The 18,676-nt window shown below is 39.5% G+C and overlaps 2 protein-coding genes across 3 annotated transcripts; one reads left to right on the forward strand and one right to left on the reverse strand.

Moving 5' to 3' along the window:
* Positions 1–868: 868 nt before the first annotated feature.
* Positions 869–13,785, reverse strand: arhgap1 (Rho GTPase activating protein 1). Of its 2 annotated transcripts, none has more exons than XM_015015853.1 (13): positions 13,675–13,785; positions 5,630–5,810; positions 5,450–5,548; positions 5,273–5,360; positions 4,721–4,852; positions 4,108–4,194; positions 3,041–3,139; positions 2,842–2,949; positions 2,671–2,747; positions 2,452–2,529; positions 1,865–1,993; positions 1,465–1,568; positions 869–1,392 (listed from the first exon to the last, which is right to left on the reverse strand). In XM_015015853.1, the coding sequence occupies exons 2-13, from the start codon at positions 5,751–5,753 to the stop codon at positions 1,225–1,227; spliced, it is 1,293 nt and encodes a 430-aa protein (XP_014871339.1). In that variant the 5' UTR covers positions 5,754–5,810; positions 13,675–13,785; the 3' UTR covers positions 869–1,224. The 2 variants fall into 2 exon arrangements, with proteins under 2 accessions (XP_014871339.1, XP_014871338.1); XM_015015852.1 differs by lacking the exon at positions 13,675–13,785 and adding an exon at positions 8,395–8,417.
* A 1,491-nt stretch (positions 13,786–15,276) lies between these two features.
* Positions 15,277–17,752, forward strand: arl6ip6 (ADP-ribosylation factor-like 6 interacting protein 6). Its single transcript, XM_015015847.1, has 4 exons — positions 15,277–15,631; positions 15,716–15,769; positions 16,775–16,907; positions 16,981–17,752. Exons 1-4 carry the CDS (start codon positions 15,400–15,402, stop codon positions 17,072–17,074), a joined length of 513 nt encoding a protein of 170 aa, XP_014871333.1. The 5' UTR covers positions 15,277–15,399; the 3' UTR covers positions 17,075–17,752.
* The last annotated feature ends 924 nt before the right edge of the window (positions 17,753–18,676 follow it).

Raw genomic sequence — 18,676 nt, forward strand, 5'->3', positions numbered from 1 at the left:
CATTGGTGGCACAGCATGAAACGAGTTATAAGGCAACAAAAACACATGGAATAAAACACTAACAACATACATCAGTACAGCATTACGTAATTAACGTGCTGAACATGCTACATGAAGAAAAACGTACAGAAAGTGTTGCTTACAGTATGACTGAAGGGGATCCTCTGTGGCAGCTGGAATGAGAAGCAGTTACTGTCATGTACCTATAAAAAATGTGCTTCTATTAGCAATAAAAGTCTAAAAAGAAAGGTCGACACCATCCAATCATGTCTGGTCTTTAGGGGGCGATGAGGGTGAACTGTACTTTCCTACTCAACCTGAAGTTTACCAACGAGGCGCTGGAAGACTATAAAAACCAAGAAACTATTACCAACAATGAAACATCACTTAAGCCAACTGTATAAGGAAATATGACAGTAACGTGGGAATAAATGGTGTATTGCTATGGAAACAAAGCGTTTCTAGTACATGAAGAATATAATGAATTTGCATCCCACTAGGAAACAGGAAGTTTCTCCACCACCTAATACTGCTGACTGAAGCGGTCACTGAGCCACCAAACAACATGATGTCAGGCTGGGAAGGAGGTCTAGAAATCCAAAGGTAGAATTCGTTAAATGTTTTGGTCTAGTTCAGACTTTACTCTAACAGCTGAGTTTGGCATCTGCAAGAAATTACACTGAAGCCACTCAATGGCCACAGCACTCCGAAGATTGTCGACACAATTTCAGTACCAAGTTCACAATTATTTAGGTAAACCTGAGTCCATCGCAGACACACAAACTTCCACCTCCGTTCTGACGGCCTCTCCTGACTTCAGCTAAGAAATCACACTCCTACAGGACATTTGATCATGATTGTGAGGCAGTTTTTTTTTTGGCACCAATCAAGAAAGGGGAGCAATAAACGGGACATTACCTTAGAGAGAGCAAATAAATAGATGGTTTTTGTTTCATACCAGGATAATTCTTTGCATTTTAACCCATTTATGCCTGACTCACATGGACATAGGAATGCAGCCTACAGCCGGGGTAATCAACAGGACAATGCTAGTGGACGAGTCAGAGAGATGAAACTACATGTGATTGGTCCACAGTTTGTGGTGTTGGTATGGGAGTTTCTTCCTAATTGGTGGTGCTCATGTTTAAATGCTGCAGAGGAGGGGAGTTTCCATGACAACACAGGCTGCATGAAAGAACTCAAGAAGAAGAAGGGGAGAGGGAATTAGGTAAAAACCAGATGCTGCTGGTCCAGCAGGGTTCTGGTGAAGTTGTTGATTGGCCCAATAGCACTGAGCGACATGGCATTGTCCCGCCCCCACAGCAGGTTTGGGCCAAACACCACAGCCAGATTGCTGTTGGTCATCTTATTCACTTCACTGTTGGCTGACACCTGGAAACAGAAACACATGTTAGTGGGAGCTGGTGGAGTGAAGTGGAACTGTTCTCAGAGTGTGTGTTGTACCTGAGCCAGGAATGTGATGAGGTACCGCAGTGAGGCGTAGTTCTCCTCTGGAAGAGACTCCACCAAAGTTTTCATTACTTCTGCCTGATTATCACTGGATACAGCTGAACAAACCAAAGAAACCATCAAACCCATTGGAATTATCCAGCAAATCTGTCTAGCCAATTTTTCCTTAAACATTACAACTGGTAGCTGCAACCCTTTGGGAGTAAATCCTTACAGAGTAAAGAGCAAAATTAGTTAGAAAAGCTGGATTTTCATTCGTTTCCACAAAAAGCAATAAAGTCCTGAAAACATTTTACACTGAAAATAAGCTTCTGGTACTCCTGCCAGTCTGTCACCCTCCAGAGAATGAGGGATTAGATTGATTTATCCTCATTCTTACAAGTCTTGAACTTACATGTGAAGTTGACAATGTCATTGTAGAGCTGGTATGTCAGCAGAGGCTCAGGAAGCTCTCGAAGAAATGTCTTTAGTATGACAGCGGCCAGGTGAACGTCCTCCATGTCTCTGAAGTTCACTGTGGCTCCTAAAACACAGTCAGAAGACGACAATAAATACAAATTCTCAATATTAAAGTGATCCACCACATCATAACTAAAGCCTCAGATTGCTGTTTGTCAGTAGATCTTGGTTTGATCAAAATTTGATAAATTTCTGATCTCTGATTTTTGTAATAGTCAGATGTCCAGATACCAATTTTAGCCAATTCTGATTTCCGTTTAAGAACTATAAAATAACTGAATATTAGAAACAAATTCTTGGATGTTTGAACTTGTCTTTAGCATCTTTTATCAGGAATTAACACAGCTATTTTGGAATAGCTTAACCCCAAAAGGTGTGGATTTATTCATGTGTTTCCAACCAGTTGGCCTCTAATAAGAGCTAAAAATCAGCTGATTTCTCAGTTCATTCCAGCTTTAAAAGACATGGCTAAGGAGTGGGGTGGTTCACTTAAAGCTGGCCACCAAGTCTTGTCACTCATACCGGAGTTGTACTTGAGTTGGACCTCCTTTACCAGAGTCACATTGGCGGACCGCCTGAAGATCCCCTCAATCTCCAAACCTGACAGGAACAGAGCAGAGAACAGGAAGCAAAGGTTTTCAATGTCTGTTTTACAGACCAACAACCATCGGCTGTCTGTTCAGACAGCACTGTTGTCTGTCCCACCATATGAGGCGCACAGCACTTCATTTCTTGCGTTACCTTGTTCTGACAGGAAGCTAATCGTGTCTCTCATCACTACAGGAACTAGATGATTATCTGGATCCTTCTGTCTCAGCCTAGGACACAGAACAAAAAAAGTCAGCCATGAGCAAAACCAAAAAGCATTCAACTGCAGACAGAAAAAGCAAAGGTTCTGTGTTGTGAACTTACATGACTAGTGAAACCCCAAACACCTGCTCGGGCAGTGGGGGGCTATGAGGAGGAGACAGGGAGGGCAGCGAGCTGGGCTTCAGAGATGCTCTCAGTTTGTTGTCATACCTGATCCAGATCAGATTCAAACATGCTCAGTTTGGGATCAAGAACCAGATTCAAATGTCTGCAGAGGGTTCTAATGCCAGTCAGTTCTTACTCTCTGACACGGGTTGGGATGACCAGCTGATCACACTTGACCACGTCCTCCAGCTCACTCAGGTAGCTCACGTAGTTAATCTTCCTGCCGAACTTAAAACTATGACCAGGAGAGAGAGACACCATCACAGACTATTCACTCACTGGTCAACACATGGAAAGTGATTCATATAGAACAGAGCTGCCTTAAACTGTTTGGATAAGTGTGGAAACCTTATCCAAAGGTTTTCACACTTTGGATAAGGTGTGGCTTTTAGCCTAAAATAAATTTTAGGCTAAAAGTCTAAAATTAATTTTAGGCTAAAAGTCTAAAATTTATTCAGGCTTTTAGCCTCCCATATCTTGACCAGTGGAGTTTAATGTGACACTGATCTTATCTACGTCTGCAAAGATCTGAACATCAGTCAAAATCAGAATCAGCAGGTCAGGCTTCTTAACGATCGGCCTGAAAACTGCAATCAGTGCACCTCTAGTATAGACTTTTTACATCTGTTGTACATTTAACAGGTAACTGTTTAATATTTCCCTACTTTGTGACATTTGGTGGTGTGAGAGAACAGATATCAAGTGGGATTCCTCAAGGCTCCATTGCTGAAATTACCTAGTATTTCAATTTTTCCTGTCATAACTAAACCCATGAAAAAACTTTGTGGTTTCTCTTTACATGTCAGCAAGCAAGCATGTTCACAATATCAACAATGCTCCTGTTGGTCAGAATTTATATTAGCTTAATGCAGAAAAGACTGACGTTTTTGTCACCAAACATGCTAACATGGTGGAAGATCATAGAATGGGATTGGAATTATTATTATAATTTTAAGTAAGACCAAGCACTGGTTTATGTTTACACTACTTTGAATTCAAAAGCTGGAACAAGGTGCATCATAGCAACAAAGCTTCTCACCAGCAGAGGGCAGTACACAAACTTTCTCTAAAATGTTGACCATATGACAACTTTAAGAGAGGAAGATGATATCATTTTACAAATTTCTAAGTTCTCATCACTTTAGTTACCACACTATTTTTCTTCTTAAGTCCCAGTTTTAAATATTTCCCTAAAAATCCAACCTGATGATTGGTTTGAAGAGGATCAGCAGAGTCTTGATGAACATGGTGGGGTGGACAATGTACAGCGCCTTGATGTTCTTCTTATACCTGAAAATACAACCAGCAGATTTAAACTCAGCATTCTGTCTCAGTAGATGGACCTGCCTTTATTTATCACCAAGTGTTTCTCATTTTTACTGAGGAAATTGTTTCTAAACACATAGTCATTAAGAGAACCAGGGTTAGCAGAGTGTAACCAAAGGATTGTCTCAGTTTGTTGTTGGAGTTTTATTGTTTAGATTTAGGAGCTCTGGATCTAAACAATAGATCCAGAGCTATCCAGAGTACATTATTGTTATAATGTACTGAAATATAATATCAGTACATTATATTTATTTTAATATATAAAATATGACAGCTCACCATCAAGTAATAGCAGATAGATTTGTAATTACAAATCTTTTTCATCTTCTTTATTTTCTCCATGCTTATAAAGACCTGAAAAACCCTGACCTCAAACTGAAGGCTGTTCCAGAATGTTGGAACCCGACTAGAAGTCTTAGGTGATTGTATGATGGTGTGTAGGAACTTCCTGTAAACTTCTGCAGGGATTCCTTCAAGTTAGTGAACTTACTTCCGGTCGAACTCCTTGTATGCTTCTCGAAGCCAGCCAAATGAAGGCTTGTTTTCACTGGTCAGCCCATGATGGAAGTAGATCAGTGTGTAGTCGCTCTCTACGTACTGATCCAGAGTGGCTTTAAGATACCTGCAGGAGAGAAACCACTTCAGCATCAATCAGGGAGGCAAACAATAGAATTTTATTCAGTAGGGCTCTGATTCAGCCATCTTATTTTCAAGGGTAACATGAAACCAGTAATAGTCAGTGAAGAATGGACAAAAAAACAAACCAATCAAACCTGTCTCAGACAATGATGTCCACACTGGATGTAGAAAAAGATGGATGGACAGATGGATGGCTGAATGTAAATCTTAGATAATTTGATGTGGAAAGTATGGAGATACAATTCCAGAACTTGAAATACTTTAATTAAATTCCAGACTGTTCACTTTAGCCATATGAAACTCCAACTTCTAGAAACATTTCTGTTAAGTTTCAACTTGGGAGTAAAAATGAACGCATCATTAAACCCCGTGGTGAACGGCGTTGATGTGCAGGGTTACTTACATCAGCAGCTTCTGATGGTCAAGCTGATGCTGTGGCGGCAACCTGCAGGCGCTGAACACTATCACCTTCCTGCCAAAGTTGTCGTCGCCTCCACACAGAGATCAAACAGCATCAATATTACACACACTTTACTTTAGCAGAAACAAATAAGCAGAAGTTTAATATTAAAGAGCCTACCTGCAACCTCAATGATCTGATGCCTGGCTATGTCGTAGAACGGATGGTCCCAGGGCAGGTGGGGAGAGCCGGGGTCGAAGCCCTGGGAATTCTCCGTCTCTGAAACACATGGAGCCACACGTTAATACAGCCGAGAGATAAAACATCACCAGAGGAAAAAAACCAGGACGTCTGTCTCACCTGATTTGCTAAGTGAGGACTCATCAGGTGGCCATTGCTGATCCTCTAGGGTGGAGAGCTTCAGCTGTCCTAACTGTGCAGTTGCAGCTTCTTCACCCAGATCTACCAGCAGCTCAGAAGACATCCCACACAGAGGATGGGACAGCGATGTCTGGGAAACCTTCACACACCAAGATGGAGTCTGGAAGACACAGATATGCCTCATATCCTCAGCAACATGCTCTTCTCCTGCCATACTGAATGTCTTTTAGTGGATGATGATATTAGGATCAGACTCATATGGGATTAAAAGACAAAATAAACATTATTTTTTGTTTAGCACTTTTGCCAAGTTTGAGAAAGAACTTAGCTACTTAGCTTCCCCTGAATTCATTTTTCAGGATAAATACTAAAGCACTAATTGGTTGCTTTGTAAACTTCCAGTTGAATAAAGTTTTATATCTGTGTTCAAAATCCATTAATTTTCTTTTTTTTTATCCCCCAGTAACTTTATTTCAAACAGGAAACATACAGAAAACAGAAACATACAAAAACAAAACACAAAAAGTAGAGAACAAGACAAACATAAATACAATGTCTACGGGCATTATACAGCATATAAATTATAATGTCAAAATTAAATTGGTGTTCTAGGGTTTAAGTTGTTCAAAGCAAATATAGTGTGAATTGAAGTTAGCAATTTAGCTAACTAATGTTTATGAGTAGAACAATAGCTTTCACTAAATACAGTGACATATAGTGCTTTAGCATTAGCAAAACTAATGTTTATAATTAGCTTCTGTTAAGTATCATGATTGTATGATTGTATAGCACTTTAGCGCTAGCTGAACCAAAGTTTATGATTCATGTCATCACTTCGGTTTCCGCTAAATACTGTGACAAAGTAGCTGTTAGTGGTGTTTATAATTAGCGCATTAGCATAAGCTTCTGTTAAATAGTGATGATATGGCACATTAGTAATGTTGGTAAACTAATGTTTATGATTAGCACTTTAGCATAAACTTCCATTAAATATAGCACTTTATCGTCAGCGGAACCTAACTTTTTAGTTAGCGATGGTCAAGTTAGGAAAAACACAGAAAATGAGGAATATATAATATTCTGCCCAATAACCATAGAAGAAATTCTATGTTGTTTTAGTGTATTTAGGTCAACTGCAGTTTTTAGTGACTCAAATCCTCACTGAAAGTGATGGGAAAATTTGAAAAGGGGAGGAGGGGGGAGAGAGTGAGAAAAACATAACATGTCACTAACATGACATGATCACTTTGTACAAACAAGAGGTGAAAATTGTTTGTTAACTTTTTAGGCTAAAAATTCATTTGGTGAATAGTATGGTCACTGCTGAGGCTCAGACCATGACTGTGTTCTGGTAGAGAACACACAGCAGGAGAAAGGAAGTAAGTTTCAGCTGCGTTAACAGAAAATCTGCTAATTAGGCTGATTTTCAGTTCCTTCACTGTAGTTACAGGGAAACAATGATAGAATGATATTAATACTTGTTTCTCTCAAGTGGTAACTGAAAGTCCTGCTGTTTATCCTGCAGAAAACTGGGCTTTGTTCCATAACAGCTGGATTATTCATAATCAAAGAGAAAGCAGAATACCCAGCATATGGAATAGATGCTGGGAGAGAAACTGAACACTGCAGTCAATGTTGCTGACAGAAGGAGCAGCAGATCCGAATCGAGTGAGCAGGATGTTCTAACATTCCGATGCTCCCATGTCTACGGGCGTGGCACCCACTCAGGCCTAGATGCAGAGAGATTAGGTGTGAAGTCATTAAAGGCACCGTAAGATCCATCTGCAAAGGCATCAGAACTGCCATCTCGTGGGTGATGCCAGTAGTCCAGATTACATTTGGCAACATTGAAGGTGGGGGCTGGGGGGAGAGACATTTGAAACATCTGCTAAAACGTCCAGATTCAACTGTCCAAGCAAGTTCAATCTGAATGGAGATGGAAAGAAGACACTAAAAAGCCTGATATCCCACAGTTGTCTCTGGCTGCAGTTCATAAGAAAGCTCTGTCCAATCAGCAACAGGATGAACACCTTTAACCTTCACGGAAGCTGAACAAGGAGAACCCCAACCCAGTTGTGCAGCATAGAGGTGGCTGTGTCATGGTGGTCAGGGTGACCACAATCCTAGAATCTGTCATCTATGTAATGGGGCTTCTTCTCGATCCTTGGCTTGCATTATGGAGAATAGATTAGCTGTAAACTTCATGGTTGGGTGTAACACATTTTAATTAGCTTGTTGTTATTGACTGAAAGTGTGCATTAATGCTTTATTGTGTTGCATTTGTATGGTGAATGGAGATAAGGTTGGAAGTATCATCAGATGTTGATAATGGTCGGTGAAACACCAGGAACGGCAGAATTCCAACTGCTGGGCAAGGATTGACACAGATCCAGCCGTTGGAACATGGCTGAACAACTGCACTGTGCTTCCTCCTCTCTGATGGCCGCAGCGTGCAGCCAGATAAGAGCCTGGAGCAGCTCCAGCTACCGCCAGTGAACCTGAAACTGCTGCATGCTGGATCTGCATCCAAATAATGGGAGCATTTCCCGCCTTCTTCCCTCAGATTAGCTCTGTCCCCACGCCGTACTCTCATCTCCCAACCCCCACATGTTCTTCCTTTATCTCACACACACATACACACACTGCTGTTTGATGTTATGCTGGCTGACAGCATGTTGCTTTAAATAAACATTGGTAGAAACCAACAGTCAGTCAGCTGATTGCTGCTGACTAAACACACTCACCCACATAGTGAAATGCAGCTGTTAGCACACATTCTGACTCCTGAGTGAAGAACGGAGGAACCGTAAAGGCTGACGAGGTCTTGGAGATTGAGTGACGCCTACAGCAGGACAGCAGCAGGTTCCTCTTTTCGCTGTGAGCGTGCTCACACAACGCGCCGCTGCAGGGGCTGCGAGCGCATTCCCACATGACTCAGCTGTGCAGTTTGTGTTCAGAGGTGAAATAGGTGAGGTCCAACTGCAGGTGGGCCAGAACCGTTTTATCTCTGCACTACTTATCAGGTTGCTACACACTTTATTCTTTCTGGTCAGAACTTCACACATGGAGGCTGCAGTGTTATTAAAGAGGTGGAGTTTTAGCTGGTGCACTCATAAAAAGCCTTAGAAACCCTGGGATGGATGGAGGAATGTTACTGGCTCAAAGAAAGATTTGAGTTTGTTCCACCCATTGTTAAAATCTGGTTGTTCTTCAGACATGGTGAAGAAAAAAAATACTATCAGAGCAGCTAACAGGAGCAGTGCAGAGACCAACATTCCCAGTTTGAATGTGCGTCTTCAAAGATAGGTAGGGACTTGATATTATTCCACCACTAAAGTTGAGCCTGGTATTGGTGGGAGTTACGTAAGTTCAAATCAGTGAATACTTGAGACTGACTCTAACATACAACTGACTACTTTAATAGTTCAAATACTTTAAAATAAATTCATGCAGTGCTCACTAGAGTTGCAAAACTCTAAAAAGCTATTTTCAAAGTCTAAAACTTTATTTAGAGATACTGCTGATAGTGAAGAACACAGACAGCAATGGTGTGAGAACTAAAGCAGGAAGCCAGACTAATTATAAGCTTATGTCACCATAAGAAGCAGAAGAGCAAAAAGGGAAAAAAGAATATTCTGTTGAAAACGACTAAATTCAGCAACTTTTCACTGGTTCCTACTGAAATTAGTTTTATTTGAATCTGCGTTAATGTAACATTGAAATGACAGCTTCATCTTTGGTTTGTAGTCTTGGTATTGTTTTTATTATTCACTTGAAATCATCATCACCCTCTCAACACACTGCTCCCGTCAATCAGCTGGTGACCTAATCACTCAGTCTGTAAAACCAGTTTGTTAGCTTAACAGCTGTGTAAAGGTGATGTGACAAAACATGCTGGTTATCAACAAGAGAATGTGTAAAAACTGTTTCAAATAGTTTTAAATAAGAATGTTGCTGAAAGGCCACAGTTTTTTCTGGCTGTTCAAAGCACACTCGCACTCTTCCCAGCTCCACTTGTTGTTGGACACAACCAGGAAGACATCTTTCCCCAACCATCCGTACAAACACAAACATGCCCACAGCCTCCCTATGTTCATGTGGACAGGATAAAATGGGAGGCAGCAGTCATAGCATGCATCCTGTCTTGCCTCTATGACAGCTGCCATTGTAAGGTTGAAAAGTAATTACCATGAAAACTAGACACCAGTGGAAAGCTCTGTTGCAACTGCTAGTCATTTGCTCCTTGTGTTTGATCTAAACAGCTCATTTTATAGACCCAAAACATCAAGCATACAGTAACAGTTGTAGGAAGGCATTTTTCTCCAACTGTTTGCTTTCAGAACAGTTGTCTACATCTGATGTGACTCTTCACATACACATCTATTTAATGGTTCTGTTGTCAACCAAAATGTACTAGAATTAGGAAAAACTTCTTTGTTAAACGCTATGTGATAAACATGTGATCAACTACAAAAAATAATCAAAAAGAATGGAAAAGAAACCCAACATGCTACGATCTGTGACTGCTTCATCACCTCATGTGGGTTATAGGTAAACATGTAAACAGATGACGTTAGCTCATGCCATCGGGCATGTTTACTCCTTCACTGTTCCAGACAGAAGAGCTTTACTGACATTCTAATCAGACAACCAGGGTTGTGGTGTTTCTCAGCTTTGAAGTCCCCACAACTGATTTGATGCTTATCAGCATCATTCAGCTTTTCCTGTTTATCTGCCTCATAACCCCATCAATGGTTTTACCATCTTCCCATAAAGAGTCACAAAGGCCTTTCTCCAGTCATATTTGCAGTTTTAAACATCTGCAAGCAGCAGATTAGGGCTTTAATGATTCCTTGATTGATTTGAGTATCTCGATTATTAAAATTTCTTGATTAAAATTTATCTGCCTCAAAGCTTCGTTAAATTATGTTTTATTAATTAGCGCAGCGTGTTCCGACTGGGTCATTATTTGCGTTGCACAGCGCTCTCATTTCCGCCTACAAGTTGAGACTTTGACTGGACCACTACAGCACCTTGATACCTGCTTTGTAGAAGATTAGATATGTTTGGGATCATCATCCTGTTGCTGACCCAGTCTGGGCTCTACAATAATTCAGTATAATCCTTGTTTGGTTGAACATCAAGTTGCATCATCAGATACGCTTTCAACAGAGATAAGTGGTTTGTGTAACAGTTTTTAAGCTGCCAGTTCACAATGTTTTTAGCTTTTTTCACATTCTTGTCCAAAATAAAAGAGGAACAGTCCCAGAAAAACCATATGGATGACCTGCCAAGGAGAGTTCTTCACATCACTTAACATAATGATGAAGGGCTTTAACGATTCCTTGAATGATTCGTGTACCTCGAATATTAAAATTCCTTGAGCCAAATTATCTGCCTCAAAGCTTTGTTAGATTAAATGTTTTATTATGTGGCCGGGTGATTATTTGTGTTGCGCAACGCTCTCACTTCCGCCTATGAGATGTTGACGAAAGTTAAGTGCTAGCAGCATAACGTCCAATTTTCAAGTTCAGTTCATTGATTGATGATAATGTCCAGATTTTTATTGTTCGGCTCAGTCAAAAATTCTGGACGAGAAATCGTTCTGCGGGCCACAATTGGCCCACGGGCCGCGAGAATGACACCTCTGCCCTAGATAAACTGGAAATTGTTAATTTGACTTTTTATTTTTTTCACAATTGTTTCCATAAGCGCGTCAATATATTCCAAACTATAATTAAATGCAAATATTGTGTGCTGTTTAGCAGTACAACTGCACTACTTAATAGTACTGGTCATTTTCATGTTAGTAGCAGCACTTATGTCTGCTGGGCTCTGTGACATACAGTCATGTTAGCTTTGTTTGGAGGTATTTTGCCTATAAGGCAAAAGAATAGGATGTCAGGATGTCAAAGCTTCGAGGCAGAACAGGTGGCTCAAGGTCGAGTCACTCTACAAACTCGGTCAATCATCTTACAAACATACAATCTAATGTTTAAGAGGAATTTAGAAAGTTCATAGTTCCGTTTCTACAGCAAAGTGTTATACATTCCAGGCAGCAATTATAGCAACTTCCCCATAGCTGCCATTACTCCTCTGTTCTGTAGTAAATTAACCAGTGGAGGCTAAAAATAAATCAAGTAATCATAATCTAAGAAAACATTAATTATGTTTTCTTTAGGATTCTTAAAAAAATCTTTAAGGATTTTTTTCCCTTAAAACTGAAACTGGGTAGTTGTCCAGATCTAATCAGAAACCATGGCAACCTACTCTGCTGTCTGACAATCAGAGAAAATGTAATGAGTAAACTCATATGGACATGGACCATGGCCATTATAATGTTGGGAACCTGGGTTCCAACTAACTGTTCAACAACTGAATCCACACTTCCTCATGACTATCAACACTTCTACATGTTTTTTATTACACAGATCAGTTTTTGTTTCAACCCAAAATGCTGCCACATCTCCCGTTACAGTTTTGCACTACTGTGTATCCTACCTATTCACTGATTTCTCTGTGGAACGTAACTCAAACTTATTTGGGAAAAATTAGCCTTCTCTGAAATACCTAGTTGCAATGCTACCTGATACAATAATGACTGGCATCTGCAAAGCAACCAATCCAGAAGTGCTATTAATTTTCTTCGGTGCCGATTGGCCCCAAGAATGGAGATGAGGATGACTGTAGATAGTAGCATCTAAAACAATTTCTAATGTGCGTAATAATACATATTAAGGTATATTTGGAAACTGAACTACTAAAACAGGCAGGTATAAGTCCTTGGTGAGGGGTGTCTCGAGAACCCCCTCTCCTTCTGTCTTTATTTTACCACCAGTAACAGACATAGCATTGCATCTTTGTCAACCCATCACTTTGGGCTACAAGCAAGAAAAGATGATCTAATTCTTAACTTGATAGAGTCCACTGACCAGACTATAAGGAACATGAACATTCTGACAGGCCGGAAGAGGAATGTTCATGTTGACCAAGCTATCAGTCGTCTGCAACACAAAGAAACTGTCAGCAGTGTCCAGACAGAAAGAACTGGTCTAGAATTGGAAGAAAAACCTCAGTTCTGGTCCAAGAATAACCAGAAGGAGAGGAACAAGATGGTGATGACAGAGGTGATGAGGATGGAGGAAGAAAGCCACAAGATCAAGGTTATATCATAGAACACTGGACAACCTTGGAGGGAGTAGACCTCTGGAAGGTCAACAAGATGCAAGAGCCACAACAACCAAAGGCCACAATGGAAGTTATGTCAGCATAATATAATTTCCATTGTGGCTTTCTTAGTGTTGCATTGCAGCTTTTGTAGATAGGTTGTGATTTTTTGCTGTTGAGTCGTGGTTCTTGTTGTTGCACCTTCTGCTGTTCCATTGAGACTTTTACTGTCGCTTTGGTTTTTAGTTGTCACCTTCGTTGTTGTGTTGTGGCTTTTGCGTTTTGTTAACCTTTCGAGGATAATGTAAATTTTCACTTTTGCATTGGTGTTTTGAACAATTATGGGGTGTTATTATTTTGATCCATCTCTACTTTGACCACTGCTGAAAGGTTATAGATAGGTATCTATAGGTAACCAAAGCCAACCTAAAAAGGGCATATTAAAAATATAATCTGGAAGTTCCTTTGTAGAGAAAGCAGTCAGATAAAGCTGCAGCATGTCTGAGCTCCAACGCATCAGCCATCAGAAGCAGCTGGGCTGTAAAAATGCTAAGTTAGCCACATTAGCTGCGAAGCTACAAAGCCAGTATACCTACCGTAGATAATAGACCTTTGTGTCATAAACCTGTTTTCACACACTGGAAGCAGTTCAAGGCTAAAGTCACTAGACTGAGTGTAAATACATCCAGAGTGGCTAAACCTCATCACAACAAACCAACATGTAAATAAAACAAACAGCCTGCAGATAGATACAGGAAACAGCAGCAGCAAAGCTTGATGAAAGATTTCTGATTCAACTTCATTCGGTTTTAATAAAGCAGTTTATACAGTTATAGAACACATAAATTATTATTTACCGCGTTATCTCTCGGACAGTCACTCTGGATTCAGCCGACACGGTCTGAGGTGCCTGACGTCGTTGTTTCTGCGTAAACCACTTATCCGGTTCGTTTCAAAATACAGCTAGGAAGTCGTCTTTCCGTCAAACTGTACCTGTCAAAATAAAATAACTTAAAAACAGATAACTCATCCCCTTCCAAATTCAAGGACAAGTGCGCACTCTAGTGTTTTTGGTAGAGTTACCGTAGCTTTCAAAAGTATTCATACCCCTATAAAAACGTAAGCATTTATTCATATTCCAACATGTATTTTCATGGAATTTTATGAGACACACTGGTCTGTCTCATAAAATAAATAATCAAAAGAATAAGCAGTTTACCTTTTCTTCTTTTTTTTAACAAATAAATGTTAGGCACAGCCACTCCTGAATATCAATATTCAAGTATTGCCATAGATTCTCATTTAGATTTTATTAGACCATTTGTCACAAAAATATAGTTTGATCCAAATCATCTCCTTGTATAGCTTGTTGTATATTTATTGGATGCCTTTTGTAATGCTACATAGTCAAACTTCACCACAACGGGGTGCTGTGGTGGCACAGGGGTTAAACACAATCCACATATGGATTAGTCCTTGTTGTGGCTGTTGCTGGTTCAATTCCCAGCCTGGTGACCTTTGCTGCATGTTTTCCCCCTTCTCTCATTACCCACTTTCCTGTCAATTCACTATTAAATAAAGGCCAGTAGAGCTAATAAACCCTTTAAAATAAAAATACCCCAAATATTACTTTGGGGTATCTCAAAGTAATATTTTCACCATATTGTAATTCATTTATAAAAGTCACAGTTTCTAAGAAAATATTTAATTAACAAGATAAATATTTAGTTTAAAAACTACATACTTCACTTACCACTTAGCTTCAAACTATTTAGGTAGAAGATTATATATATTTAGCTTAAAACATTAATTTCAGTTAGGATTTTAAATATTTAACCTCCAACTAAATGTTTAGTTTGTAAACTAAGCTAAAATGTAAATTACAAACTAAATATTTAGTTAGCAAACTAACTGCTTTTTATTTAGTTTGCAAACTAATTATTTCCGAACTATATTTAATTAGAAGATATATTTGATTCCATAGTAAATGAAGTTATCAAGTTTGTGTTTGGCATGTTAACTAAACTTTTAGTTTGAAATTTAGTTGTTTATCACTACATTTAGCTTGCTAAATACACGTTTGAAAAGTTGACATTTATAAATGAAAGAATTACACAGTGAAAATATGACAACTAATATGAAAGGTGAATACCCATTTTATTCTCTGTTATTGCTGAAATTTTGACTGTGTCACTTTACAAACACCTCAAACATGAATTTAATTTAGCTGTATCAGACTAAAGGGGGTGAATATAATGCACGCCACACTTTTCAGAGTTACATGTCCTTTTACCTTTTAATGTTACACTACTGTATGCTGATTTACGACTTAAAATCAGTATAAATCATAGATTCTCTGTGTGTAATGTGACTAAATATAGCAGAGAAGATACACTTTTGCAAGTCGCTGTAAATGTCTTACACCTTTATGTTTTAAACCATGAAAACCGGTTACGGAAACTCCTATAGGACAATCTTGTGGGCGGAAGTGCTCAGGCAGGTACGTTAGTTCCTGGATGTGATGCGGATCAACGTTCGGTCTCAGAGAACCGGTTCAGAACCAGCAAGAGAAGCGCTCTGACATGCCGGGAGGGGCGTCCCTCAGCCCGGCCCGACCTCCACAGCGATCAGACCGCATCCAGAGCTCTCGAGGCGCCGAGAGGGTCATGTCTACATACGGATTCAGTGGGAGTGGGAGGCTGCGGAGCAGCTGGCTCACACCGTGGCTCAAAGCCACCTTCTCGGTTCTGGGCTCGGCTGTTGCGATGTTTGCTGTGGGTGCCTTCTGCGCCCTCACCTATCCCATCCTGAGAGGTAGACACGGCTCTAAAGCTCTCTTAGTTATGGTTGTGTCTCCATCTGTTATATTCTCACGCTGACCTCTGCTGAATGTTTCAGAGCTGCGGGCGGAGAGGCTGAGAGGCGAGAATGGGACTGAAGAGAGGATGCTGGGTGAGTATTCCAGGGTTCCTTTCTATGCATTTTTCCCATTAAAGGCCATCAAGACTTTATGTTGTAATTATAAAAACTAAAGTTTTGTTATGTAAACAGGAAGATCATATTTGTAATTTTGTATAAATTCCACAAGGCCAACATCAATGTTTACAGAATTAAAATGTTTTGATATACATCAAAATTACATATAGCCTCTCTGGCCCTGTCAGATAGATATTAACGTTTTTGTTTGTCAATCAAGATACTCTTTCTGAGACATGCACTGAAAAATGAATTCCTTATGCATGATATTACTAGGATGGTATTGGTATCGGCCAATATTAGCTGTAAAATTTAATGTTGGACGTCAACCATTCCATCACAATAACTCACCGATATAAAATGCATTGATTTTATATGACAAGCAGTGAAAATGATGCCTGCAGCACAGCACAACATAAAATTTGCACTGTTTGAGTGTCGTTATTGTCTTAGAGAGCAAATGTAAATTTGACATTAAGCATAATGCAAATGCTGAAAGTGTTCCATCATTTTCAGCATCCTTTTTAGCTTTTTGTATTTGGTAACAGGCTAAATTGAAAAAGACAATATTTTAATTCCACAGTAGAGAAAGCCATATAGTTTCAGCAAGAAGGTATAGGAAAAAGTATTGGTATTGGTTATCAGCCAAATGAGTTTTGGTATATCGGCATGTCGGATATTGACCAAAAATCCAATATCGTGCATCTCTACCATATAATCAATGTGTGTCTCATAATTTGCACTTGCACCAAATAATCTTGTTCCAAGAGGCTCACACACTCTTAATTCCTCTCCTAACACACCTTGGTACAAGTAATCCCCATAAAAGTAGTGTTGCACCAATTACAGTGTTACGCTGACCTGCCAATTTCAATTTTGCCAATGGTGATTTTTCTGTCTGAAAAGTCGCTAAATATGGTGTCAAAATCAATAAGCCAGCGACCAGAAACCAGTAACCAGTGACTCACCTGTGTGTTCCAGGTTTCTGGAGCATCCTGATGATCTCGGCTGTTGCCGGATGCATCTCCTGCATCTTCTCATGGACTCTCACTCAGCTGGAGTCGTACCAGCCTGGCATGGCCTTCCCCAGCCTCCTGTCTCTGCTTGATTTCAGGTACTGCAGAGTGAAGCTGCACATGTGTTAGCTTTACTTACTGGATGACATTTATTGTGTCTGTTTGCTGCAGAGACCCTTCCAGCCACAGATTCAACATGAACTCTGGGCTAGCTGTTCTGAATGGCATCCTGGCTATGCTGACTGTCATCTGGAGCCTCTCCTGAGGCTTCGTTCTCAGCTGCACAGAGACCTGAAGACAATACACTCTGTATGAGACTTTTGTAATGTCAATTTGCCCGTTTGGGCAAACTGATATTGGACTTTGGATTCATATTTCTGTATGACAAGATAAGGGATCTAGCATTGGAGCCTTAGGAACATGGGCGAACCTGGAGATTCTGCAGTTGTAATTTGGAATATTGTACTTTTTTTTTTTACCATTTATTGCTGTATTCACATTCAGTTCTCTCTATTTTTATTAGTATAAAGAAAACATTCAAGTTATTTTATTTGTCTTTTGTTTCTCTTGGTTCTTTTTTACTGGGGTGAACCGTTGCTTCGTTTTCTCACCGATCACCAATCCTTATAAAGGTTGACCTACAGTTTCCGATTTTTTGGCCAATACCAATTTTGTTTTTCTGACAGTCATTACATTATCAAGAACAGGGTAGCTGACACACCACTGGTGGGCTAGCCTGTCAGTCAGTCCTCTCATGACAGAACAAAAGAGGATTAGCCAATCGCCGATGACCCAGAATTAACGAAATCAGTGTGCGCTCCTTCTAGTTTTTACTGTGTAATCTTGTACAGTTTTGAATATCAGAATTAGGGCAGTTTTGAGGTTCAGAGGGTCAAATATTTCTTTTCCTGCTCTTTTCTTTCAATAAACGCATCATTCAACAGCTGGTAAGTTGCTGTGAAAAAGTATTTCACATGTTCTTGCAGGTTCTTTCTGGTTTTCTTTTAATTTGACAAAGTTTGTTTCAAATCAAACTACACTGCTCAAAAAATAAAGGGAACACTCAAATAACACATCCTAGATCTGAATGAATGAAATATTCTCATTGAATACTTTGTTCTGTACAAAGTTGAATGTGCTGACAACAAAATCACACAAAAATCATCAATGGAAATCAAATTTATTAACCAATGGAGGCCTGGATTTGGAGCCACACACAAAATTAAAGTGAAATGTTCTCTTTATTTTTTTGAGCAGTATAAATTTAATATCAAGATCATTTCAGTACATGCAAAAATGAATTAGCTGCCATTAAGTGTTTGTGATAACTGGTAATGAGTAACAATTACTAGTGGATGATGGTTCTTTTAGTAATTTTTTGGACTTTGTAACTTTTTCCAGATGTCATTTAGTTTGTTCTTGAGTTTCTTTATAACATACTATGATGTAGTGCTGCCTCTGATTTTTCATTGTTTTAATCCTTTGAATTCTAAACAGGAATCTGCAAATCAGACATGAAAGAAAAAAGTAGGCATCGGTCGATGAATATCTACAGTTTCTGGATTGTAAACATAACCAACAAATATTTAGGAGAGTTGCTTGGTCTCTCTTCACTTATACTGGTTGGTTTAAAAATGCTTCAGTAATGCTAAATTCTCTCTAAGACCCTTATCTGATGCTGAAGATCACGGCGTATAAAGTATCTCTAAATCTCAATTATTAAATTGCTAGAAAGATTCAGCGGCAGAGTCCTATCTTGTTCTGTGGTTGAAGCTTCCTGGATTCCAGGAGTGGATCAAATTTTCTCTTGAAAACAAAGATGGAGAATCAATGGAAGAGCCTGAAAAACATTTTTGCATTTATTGTT

This window comes from Poecilia latipinna, unplaced genomic scaffold, assembly GCF_001443285.1.
Source record: "Poecilia latipinna isolate Pla-1442-1.1 unplaced genomic scaffold, P_latipinna-1.0 Scaffold1960, whole genome shotgun sequence".
In the NCBI taxonomy this organism is placed as follows: Eukaryota; Metazoa; Chordata; class Actinopteri; order Cyprinodontiformes; family Poeciliidae; genus Poecilia; species Poecilia latipinna.